Genomic DNA, 11366 nt, shown 5'->3' on the forward strand with positions numbered 1-11366 from the left:
TTTATTTTTGTTTGTTTGTTTGTGGTATTTCAGTCTGGTTTCTGAGCACCTCATATTAAAGAGTCAGTTGTTGATTTTGAGAATTGTTTTGGTTCTTCAGGACTTCAGTGCAACTGTTGACACAATCAACCATCAACCACACTCTAAGTAAAGGCATTAGGCGACATCAGTGTCAGGTTTGTATGCTAAAATAGGACATCAAAGTAAAAATGAGCTTAGTGTAACATCTCTTGCAGCTTTCAATTGAAGTAATATTATAAATAGGTGTGAATATCACATTTATGGCTTCTGTCATTTCGTTCCATCTTAAAGTACAGAGTGAAATTAGCAAACGTCTGTGCAAAGTGTGCAATTTTCTATCATTACTTTTCTCTTGGCCATTCACTTGTACTGTTGATGATGATGTTTTATTTCGGTGGAACAAACAGTTCATGCTTCCTGTTGAAACCACAAAAGTTTTATCACTCTGAGTCAACTGATATTTTGTCTGTCAAATCGTTGCCTTTTTTTTTTTTAACCACGTCCTTCCTTATACACAGAGTAATACACATTTTCTGATGTAAGAATATTTTATTTTATCATCCTGAACCCTTTTCACCCACTTGATGGAGAAGAAATATGAGACAGCCTTTCTGAAGGTTAGTGTTACACACATACACACACAAACAATAGCAATTATATATTTGATATAAGCAATTAAATAAACAGATTTCACAAATAAATAATATTAAGACCACTGATCAATAATTTAATTTGATTAAATCATAAAATGACAACAATGATGTAAATAAAAATCCATAAATGTTATGTTGAATATTTACTTTATAGACTGCTTTTCACTTCAAAATTTGAACTAAAATCATTTCTCTTCTGATGTCCTTAAAGGTGAAGGAGATCATAAAAGAGGTCAACAGCTCCCTCACATTGACAGCTGATGTGTGGACCAGTCATGGAGTGTCCTGCCATTTCATCACTGAGGATTTATCTTTTGTATCAGTTGTAGCCTAAACAGCAGTAAAGTTTATTAAAAGACATTTTTGTATCTTTATTGTCTTTATTGTTAGTAAGCACATGCTTAAAACAACCTCAAGCCAACAAACAAACAACAACTGGTAGCTAAATAGTGCCATTGAGTAATTGTGTGATTTACATTTACATTTATATTTTTCATTTAGCAGATGCTTTTATCCAAAGCGATGTACATATGAGACTGATACAACACAAGCAGGAGACAACAACACTGGTAAGTGCCATAAAGCTTAAATTTGGGCCCGATAGGATGTAGATTCCAACAGGCAGTGCAACAAGGCAATGATTTGAGTGCATAGAAGCATTTTTTTCAGGGGGGGCGGAGTTTGTTTTGTTTTGTTTTTTTTATTTGTTTTTCTTGTTTTTTCTCTACTTACAGTCCATCTAATGCACAGGTGTTCGCGAAAGAGCTGGGTCTTTAGTCTTTTCTTAAAGATTGAGAAGGACTCTGCAGATCAAACAGAGTTTGGTAACTCATTCCACCACCGGGGAACTACAGAGGAGAAGAGTCTAGCTAGTGACTTAGGGTCCTCATTGGCAGAGCGTAATGGGCAGGAGGGAGTGTAGACCTGAATGAGGGAGTTCAGGTAGGCAGGAGATGTTTTAGTTGCTGTTTTGTAAGCAAGTGTCAGGTGTTTGAATTTGATGCGGGCAGCAACTGGGACCCAGTGGAGGAATATCAACAGCACTAGAAGCTGGTTTTGGGGATATGTATGTCACAGATCGCTCGGTCAGAGTTGATGTGAAAGTTGAGGATGGAGCAGTGCAGCAGGTAGAGGTCCCTGTCTTAAAGATACCAGTGATGTGAATCAAGTGCAGCGCAGGTCTTGAGTCTGGCTTTCAGGAGTGTTCCTGTATCTCCTGATAGATTTGATTCCATCTGTAGGAGAATGCAACATGTGTAGTCTCAGTAGCACATTTGCTATTGTGACAATCAACACTGTCAATACTGATTGTATGATGTAGTTTTCAGTAAAGTAAACAAACAAATAAAACCTTGATGGTACACTCGATGGACACCACCACACAGAGTCCAGTTTAGCAAACTGGTGCCTGCAGTATCTCTAAATCAAGTCTGGACTCAACCTGACTTGTTTATGGCAAGACCCACATAAATGTGAGTGTTTCTGTAATTTATATAATGTGCATCTCATGATGTAACACTGAGGCATTTTGCATGTTTTAATGTAACTGCAGCTTGAATATAAATGACCACACACATATACAAACATACACTGACCTCTTTGCTTTTCCTTCATGCTTTGTTTCTTGTGTTTTTACAAGGTGCAAAACCTGTTGGACATAAGAAGAAACAGAAGGGAGCAAAAGAATTGTAGTAAAATGAAAGAGCAGTTACCATCAATGCACAGTATTCACTTCAATTAAATATTCCCTCAACTGATGTTATATTACCTGTAGCTTTAGATGAAGATACAGTATAGTGTATAGTAAAAGATAACACTACAGAGTATAGTGTGTCTTTGAACAGCTTCTTATTGTAAACAAGGTAACTTTGTTAGAGTGAGCTAAAAGCCGGCACACTAATGCTGGTCTCTGTCTCTGCCTAAAACTGTAACAGAATCCATAAAAATGTCCTTTTCAGATATTACAAAAAAATCATGTTTGAACAAATGTGACCTAACATAATTAGTTTGATCAAATTCAAATGCAACCCGCCTGGCTTATCCTAAAATATGTTTTTCACAAAGTCACACTGGATTTTGTTCCACCTTTATTTCTATGTGGAACAGAGCAGACATATTTGGTTTTACCCTGCTTAGTTCACTTCATAGAGTTCAAAACATTAGAAATCTTGAGTCTTTCCACAGGTCAGTGTGAAAGATGGTGTAAAATAGTAGATATACTATATATCACAGATATATCACTATTGGTGTATATGTTGTCCGATATGCCTATAAGTTATATAGGCATCATTTATATATTATATATTTGATCTTTTTTCTTAATTCAAGTTTAATATACAGAAATATATTTTTGTTCTATTTGTGTGTTTTTTTTTATGATTATTTATAGTTATTAAATTCCAATTGAAGCTTACTGTTTCAGTGCACTGATGTCATTTAGGACAATAAAGTTCATTGTTAAACTGTAAAATATCCAAATATCCTGCTTCCATTACATATTAAATGAAAATTAACTTGAAGCTAAATCTGAAGTTGTACATCAAATGTCAATTTATCATTACATACTGCACATTGTCCCATTAAATACAATATATATATATATATATATATATATATATATATATATATATATATATATATATATATAAGAATAAGAAGATAAAGAAGATATATTTAAGGCACAGACTGTCGACACTGGGAATCTCTAAATCAGACAGATGATTACAGATTTAATATTTCATTTTTTCCACGTTTGAACCTTAGTTGGATTTTCGAGTAAATAGTGTCAGCCCTATTACATTATCCCTACAAAATGTTATAAAGTGAAAAAAATGTGTTTTTTGGGGTCTGTTTGTATGTGAGGTGTTTGAAGACTGAAAACCAGTGATGAACTCTCTTACGTTCGTAGACAAAGAATGCGATGAACATAAGCAGCAACAGCAGCAGATCCAAACAGAGAGCCACAGCAATGGTCAACCAAGATGTCTGATCTGTGTGACAAAACCAGACATTAAGATGATATCAGACATGAATAAAAATGACCATCAGGAGCACCAGCACACAACATTAATATCCAGATCACAACTGATGAAATGTTTGTAGTTAGTGGTATTTTACCATGACTGACTAAAGACTAAAGACTGTTTTTTTTCTTACCAAATGAAGGTGAGGAGGTTGGTGGCACTGAAAAGCAAACAGTCAGAACTTTATTTAAGTTGTTTTTGCAAACAATAGTAGATTTAAAATGTTAGATGAAATGCTGTGACCAGACACTAATTATTTCTAAATGACCTTTATTTGTTGTATTGAGATTTACTGCACAATGTTGTATGTAATTTACATTACTGTAAGGTGGTTACTTTAAATAGACAGTGATAAAACCCTTGTATGTGGACATTTTGTTGTTTTCTGAGTTTAAATGGACATCATCCAGTTGGCCGTAGAGGATTTTTGACTTCACTGTTAGGTTAGTGTCTAATTAAAAAATTAAATACAGAAAAAATGTCAGAGCTCAATGACACAATTCCTTAGACATCTGTGTGTCTTGGCCTAAATAATGATAAATGGAAATTTCATTTTGGTTGCAGGGATGCATTTGTTGATGAAATTCTTTTCTTTTCTTTTGACAAGAGAAAGTGTTGTGAAGTCAGCTGGGCCGGATAGCCACGCCAATCATCTTTCTCCTAAATATGATTGGGCAGGTATTTATTACATAATAAGTTCCCTTGCTTAGCCCTGCCTAACTGCAACCCAGTAACAAGGGAAGGGAGAGAGACTTCCAAAGAAGAGAAAGAATTCCATGGGCTATGTCAAAGGCTATGTTCTCATACTTTTTAGGTGTTTACTATATGCACGTTAGATCCCAAATTACATAATTAATAGCCAATCATGGATTTGCCTTTCAAGAGGCTTTAAATGTTTTGAGTGAGTGATGCAGGGTGAATGAAGTGTGCTGTGGATTATACACTGATGTGATGATTGCACTCAGAAAGTGCATCAGTGCGGCTCATTGACTTGTTTTTAATAGTTTTTAGACAACAATGGAGGTCTACAGCACAGAGGAATAAGATATATCATTGTTGGTGTGGCATTGCAAATCAGATTTGTTGACAATAAGAGAATATAGAAAATCACCAGTCTTATCATTTAAAGAATCAAGAAAAATTATAATGAAAAAAAAAACATTTAAAAATCAAAATATCTCAGTTTACACACAAAACAACAAACCTGTGGCCGCAGCATTTGTCCACTCACCTACAATCATCTCCAGTTTGTTGAAGAATGGGTTACTGTGTCTATTGTCAGTGTTTACTGCTCCACACCAGTATGTCCCAGTGTTGTCTGTTGTTACGTTTATCACAGTTATGGTGATATTTCTCCTCTTTGTGTCATCCTCCATTGAAAACTTCCCAGTGTTCGTCCTGCGCTTTGAGGTGCTCCATAGAGGTTGACATATAGATGGATCTTCTCCCTTACAGATGAATTTCTTAATGGGAGCACCTTTTCTGTAATTACACCAGTATGTGAAACTTTGTCCACTAGTTGGGGATCTTTTGAAGCTTTTAATATCTGTGGATAGAAAGACAAAGACAAATTCTAATTCAAACTCTTTGGCATTTCTGGTATCTCACTTTCTTTATTTCACTTTAACTTTCACTGTTATCTGCACACATATTTACATATTTTTTATGATAGTTGCCTTTTACTAAATATCAAATGACAGCCAGACTGCCAATACAACATCTGAATGTGTATAAATTTGTGTTAACGTCTTTTAAATCACCTGTTGTGTTGAGTTGTGTTTCACTGATAAACAGAAAATGAAAGTCAGAAAAAAGCCTCTAACCAGTAGAGGAGAGCTGAATCTGTATTACTCACTTTTAACCTGCAGTTGTATTTGTCTGAGTGAAACTCTGTAACTTCCTTCCTTTGATTTGACTCCACACCAGTAGACACCAGCATGCTGTGAGCTCACATTACTGATGGACATGTTGAAGCTGTTGGTGTCTGTGAGAGTGAATGTCCCGTTTGACTTTACAGAAGATTGTGTTGATAAAATCTCCTCACAGATTTCATTGTTGTCTTTGCAGATAAACTTGACATAGGAGTATTTTTTAGGGAAATCACATGTGATGGTGGTTTTAGCTGTTCTGTACGCAGTTTGAGTAAATGGTGTCCGGCAGCCATCTTTCACTGCAAAGAAAAAAGAAAAGTAAAACATGCAAAATCGAACATTGTAATACTTTGCTAACACATGTTGGAAATGTATCATCGTGCTCATATACAGTAAAGGGTGCATCATGTGCATTTATCTATTCATTATATCTGCCTCTCCTGTCCTGTTATGTTTGCTTCATAGCAAATTGATTTCCATTTTTAGTTACTTTGTTGCTCATCTTCACAATAGCCAAGCTTTTTAAATGTATTGACTTAATACAGTCTTCAGGAAAGGTGAATTATTTTCTGAATACTTTGTACCCTATCACTAAAGAGACTAATGTTAGCAAAGCACCCAACTGCACCATGAAACTGACCACACTGCAGCACTTTACAAAACTTCAACCAACTGAAGAAGTGAAGAAAGTCAGCTGCAGTGCAAACTGAAGACAGAACGTTAACAACACAGCGTTTCGTTTCGTTTTTTCCCCTCCTTACTCCAAAACACACAGACCAACTTGTGTTTTTACAAAAGACATTAAACCAGTGATGTTGGTAAGTAAATGACACTTTCATTTCATTATTATTATACTGAAGAAGACTAAGATGCTTCCAAATTAATGCAGTTCACTTTTCTAAATCAAAAAGCTGCAAACTTTCACACACTTTTCTCTACTTTTTTCTGTTTGTCAGACGTGACCTTCATCAAGACCTTTTAATCTAAAGTTATGTTTCATATTAAAGTTCAGTGGACACCAGTGAATGGCACACAGTGCATTGAAGGAAGCATCAGAAGAGCCAAAAATAGTCCCTCTCTTATTATTTATTGAATCAAGAATTGACTTTGAATCAATAATCAATTCTGAATTGAATCGTGACACAAAGAATCAGAATCGAATTTGTGAGATTCCCAAAGATTTCCATCCCAATGGGACAGATATACTGTAATTAATGTGCAACCAAAATACAGAAACATTTCTGAAATGTCTTTCAATGCCTGATGCCTGTGTGTTGTGTTGTTACATTTTTGTTAGTTTTCTTCATGTTTTCTTTGTGATGTTTTGTTAAACTTCACTCTGTCTTTCAACAGATGCAGCATCTCTTACCGACTTTCAGTTCCAGTTCCTGTTCCCCGGGTCCATAGAATGAGAAATGGTCTTGGTCAAATTTACACTGGTACTCCCCAGAGTCATCATGTTCAAGTTGTTTAATGGCCATCCTGAGATTTTTATTTCTTGTATCATGGTACAGGGAAAATCTGCCCTTCTCTTCCCACACATCCTTTTTAGTGGTTTGTATGCTTGCTCCTCTGGGTTTAATAACCTCTATCTTTTGATAGTCCTGATCTGCTCTTGGGTATTTGCAGGTGAGTTCAACCCATCCTCCTTCACATCCCTTCACTTCAGATGAGACCTCACAGCCTGTTGATCAGACAAAGAGAAAAGTTCCCATCATGTCAGATACTGAAACAATCCCAGAACAGTCTGAATAAGACCCGTATCAACAAAACATCCACTGTCTCATCATGCTGGTAAACAGACTTTCTGGATTAATCAATAGATCACAGAGTTGTTCAATTGATCCTGTTTAATGTGTAATTTTATTCACACATATAGTGTTTTGTGGTAATTTCTGTAAAGATTCTGAAAGGCCTCTACTCATAAAATCTTCGTATAAATTTATAAAATACTCTGTAGCCTGCCACGGTGTATTTTTTGATTCAACCACCAGGAGTCACCAAAGTCAGGTTTTCAAATCCTAGTGGCTTTATGATTCAAGATAAGAATTGAAATAAATTTGACTTCGTATTTCATCGCTGACAAATATATACACCAGATGTCTCCTCCTTCACTGTAAAGTTCATTCCCAGTGTTTGTGCACTGGAGGCTTCAAGTTTCCACATCACACTTGTGGAAGTTACAAACTAGTTGTGAAATCACAAATCATGCTCTTACGTAAACACATTAAACTGAGTTTAAAGGTGAGCTCAGAAAAACTTTCCTCATTCAGCAGATGAACGTGAAAACAAACTCTGCACACACATCAATCAAATATCAATATGTCAATCAATAGCCCTGGACCTAACAAGCAAAATGAGCCATTACAATTAGTTTTAACCCTTTCTTGTAAATAGTTATGCCCATTAAAGTTTGGATGTTTCTCTTTTAAATGGGGAAATAGGCTATAAATATAAATATAAATAGTTCAGTTATTGTTTATGATCATTCTAGATGTTCACCCTTGACCTCTATAAAATCAAAAAGGTCAGTGGCATAGTTTGACCTGAGTAAAAGTGGAGTAAAATATAATTTGAGAACCATAAATGTTTGTTTTTCTTTTTCAGTTTTCACCTGTGTCGTTTATTAATTATGAGGCTGTTAAAAGCTTAACGTTGCTGTCAGTTCCATGAAAAACTTTACAGATTTCACTCATCAGTTGTAATAAACTGTTTTAAATTAAAATAAAATATATAGCAGACACTGTCAAAAATGTATTTTGTGATATTTATAATTCATCATAAATCTTGAATGGAATTATTCACATCAAATATTTCTTTCATTTTCAAACAGTCCTGGTTGACATGAAATAAAAATGGGTTCATACGCACATACATGGCATAAACAGGATATAAACATAACATTCATTAGTCTGTAATATCTGTAATCAGGTATTAATCTTTTTACCTGCCGATAGTGAGAGGATGAGGAGAAGAAAGTTCTTCATTATGTTGGCCTTCGATGCTGAGATCCTTCGTCCTCGAGTGTTAACTCTAGTTGGTTATTTCCTCTTTTCTTGTTGCTACAGTTGGTTTGTCTCAAGTGTTGTGTTTCATGAATTTTTAGATGTTGCCTAAAAATATCATGCCCCACCTTTCTGTCTATCCTTCCCCCTTTTTTTTAAGTCTCAAACACAACTCCTTCCTCATTATTGCTACTTGATGTCGACAGTAAACACCAAATAAGGGGTGAGAAAGAGGAGAAAGAGGAAGAATACCTTAAATTCAGAGAAATCCTCTGATGCAGACACGATGTGTCAGGTAGAAAGTAACTTACAGTATGAGGAGGAGAGACACAGCAAATAATAAAATAAAGTATATCTACATCAGAAAATGTGTATCTGCACAGTTCCTCAATGCAAAACAAGTGACAGAGGGAATACAAAGGCAAATTAAAACTGCAAGCAGCGATGATCGAGCCTTTGCACCCTTGTGCACGTCAGGCTGTGCCGCAGTCAAAGTGCTGTTCTTGTGGAGCAACATGATATAGCAAGACCTTTATTAGAGGACAACTGACACGAATGTACATTTTCCTGAATATTGGAGATTGCATGTAGGAGAAAGCTATCATATCCTGGGTCCAATATGTGGTGCTAGAAAACATTCACTAAATGTACATTTTGTTGCTGCATATCAAATTTAGACTACACACTTTAAATTTCATTTAAATCAAAGGAAGTTTGTAATATAAGGCTTGCTTCCTGTTGCCAATAGGCTGTGCTACACAAGTGGGTCATTAATGCAGCAATACATTAAGTTGATGTTGCCTCACATGCATATGAGTTGTCATGAATATCGGATCTTACACCAAGGAGTTAAATACCACTTCCTGCAACCACTATGTGGCGCTAGAGAACACCCACTAATTATACGTCATGTTGCTGTATGTCGTATAGATCACACCATGTAAATTCAATGTAATCAGATGATGTTTGTCATTTAAGGCTGACTTCCTGTTGTCAGTAGGAGGCGCTATGACTGTGACTGAATATTGACATGTAGATGTGTTCTGGCCTGGACTCGAGTCAAGTCTGTGAAATTTGGGCAGACTGGATAAAGTCCAGTGGAGCTACAACAACTTTCCATTTGTCTGTCAGCTGCACACAATACGGCATGATGAATTTCTTTAGAGATGTTTCGAAAATATGTTAAGCAATATCAGACTGACACACTTTTAAAATATGTCTTTGAATAAAGCAAGGTTTAACACTCGAACAGTGTGAAGTTTTAAAAAATTCCCTCATGTCAGTGATATTTAGCATAATTGTTATTTTAAGGAAGTTTTTGAATTTTAGCTATATAACACAGGACTTAACACATTTTTATTACATTTTCTCAGCACATCTTTATTGAAAATCTTCAGTGGTGGAAGAAGTACTCTAATCTTGCGTGAAAGTACCAACACAACAAAGTAAAAATCCCCCATTACAAGTAAAAGTCCTGCATGAAAAATCCTACTTCAGTAAACGTACATGAGTATTATCAGCTTGATGTAGTTAAAGTATTGCAGTAAAAACAGTGATTTGAACCCCTTCAGGGGCTTCGCGTCGGGATCCTGTATCACCCTGACAGAGTTAATTTCACAATAATGACCCCCTCACTGTACATTATCCCTTACATAGGCATCTATAATGACCCCGACTACACACTGCTTTTTGTAAGATGTCAAAAGCCTAAAAGGTTGGAAACTACTGGTTATTATTAATAATCTAATAATGTCATATATAATAATATATGAGTCAGAGGGACCAAACCACTACTCTTACTGCAATACTTTAACTACATCAAGCAGATGATATGTAATACTTTTGTACTTCTGTACTTTTAATGTAGTAGGATTTTTCATGCAGGTCTTGTATTGGAGTATTTTTACATTGCTGTATTTGTACTTTTACTGAAGTAAAGGATCTGAGTACTTCTACCACTAAACAAAATAATAAAGATAATGTAATTTCATAAATGAAAGATGTTAGCTAACCGCTTACGTTAACCGTTAGGTCAGTTGCAATGACAGATTTGGAAAAAAACAAACACGAGTCCTGAAATGAAATTTTTCCAGCATAAGATGTTTGATTAATGTTAATAACTTTTACTTCATCCACACCACCACAGCTCCTGTATTATTATACTGATATATGAGAAAAATATCACAAACTGTGGAGCAGCTACAACAGAAGTACAGTACTGTATGTTACTACATAACAATTAAAACTAAAATAAAATAAATAGATGTGGATAAAGTTACTAGGTACGAGTACAATATTGATAACAGAGAAATAGAAACTGAATATTTTTAAATATAACAGTGACTTGAGCTCCATAAAAGAACGTAAGTTGTTGTATGTTATAGAAATTTAATAAAGGGCTTGAAATGATAAACCAAGTAAATAGTGCTCTGATTTTTTGATGAGCAGTACAACTGCAAATTGCTTTTTGTTTTTCCTGCTGAATAATATAATACATCTGCTGCCTACATAAACTAAGGTACAGTATATCAGGCATAATCAATAATAAATTTCAGTTTAAACTTAAACTTTTCAGTCGAAATGTTTGCTTTTATTTTCAGATGGACCAGCGGTTTCTCCTCAAATGTCAGTCATGAGCTGTAGATATTATAATATTTATTTGTGTGAAGTACACTGTAAAAAAAAAAGAAGTTATTTCAAAGAAATTTACTGTATTATTTTACAGTTTTTTTTTGTTTTGTTTTTTCTACATTAAGTGTAAATGCCATAAAAACACAGTAAATTATTTTTATT

General features: G+C 35.0%; 1 protein-coding gene and 1 long non-coding RNA gene across 2 annotated transcripts; one reads left to right on the forward strand and one right to left on the reverse strand.

Annotated features, from left to right (window-relative positions):
- The first annotated feature begins 579 nt into the window (after positions 1-579).
- On the forward strand, positions 580-1043 carry LOC122981296. The gene is made up of 2 exons (XR_006403206.1): positions 580-638; positions 886-1043. It is a non-coding gene; the product is annotated as an uncharacterized LOC122981296 (long non-coding RNA).
- A 3815-nt stretch (positions 1044-4858) lies between these two features.
- Positions 4859-7285, reverse strand: LOC122980087. Its single transcript, XM_044347796.1, has 3 exons — positions 6938-7285; positions 5553-5867; positions 4859-5243 (listed from the first exon to the last, which is right to left on the reverse strand). Exons 1-3 carry the CDS (start codon positions 7047-7049, stop codon positions 4882-4884), a joined length of 789 nt encoding a protein of 262 aa, XP_044203731.1. The 5' UTR covers positions 7050-7285; the 3' UTR covers positions 4859-4881.
- Between the last annotated feature and the right edge of the window lie 4081 nt (positions 7286-11366).

This window comes from Thunnus albacares, chromosome 4 (assembly GCF_914725855.1).
Source record: "Thunnus albacares chromosome 4, fThuAlb1.1, whole genome shotgun sequence".
NCBI lineage: Eukaryota > Metazoa > Chordata > Actinopteri > Scombriformes > Scombridae > Thunnus > Thunnus albacares.

What these genes read in the sequence shown, in the direction of transcription:
- LOC122980087 (XM_044347796.1), bottom strand. Translation starts at nt 7,049, where the DNA reads ATGGCCATTAAACAACTTGAACATGATGACTCTGGGGAGTACCAGTGT. An exon ending in GGAACTGGAACTGAAAGTCG is followed by an intron (nt 5,868 to 6,937) that starts GTAAGAGATGCT and finishes TTTTCTTTGCAG; the next exon opens with TGAAAGATGGCTGCCGGACA. An exon ending in AATACAACTGCAGGTTAAAA is followed by an intron (nt 5,244 to 5,552) that starts GTGAGTAATACA and finishes TTCTATCCACAG; the next exon opens with ATATTAAAAGCTTCAAAAGA.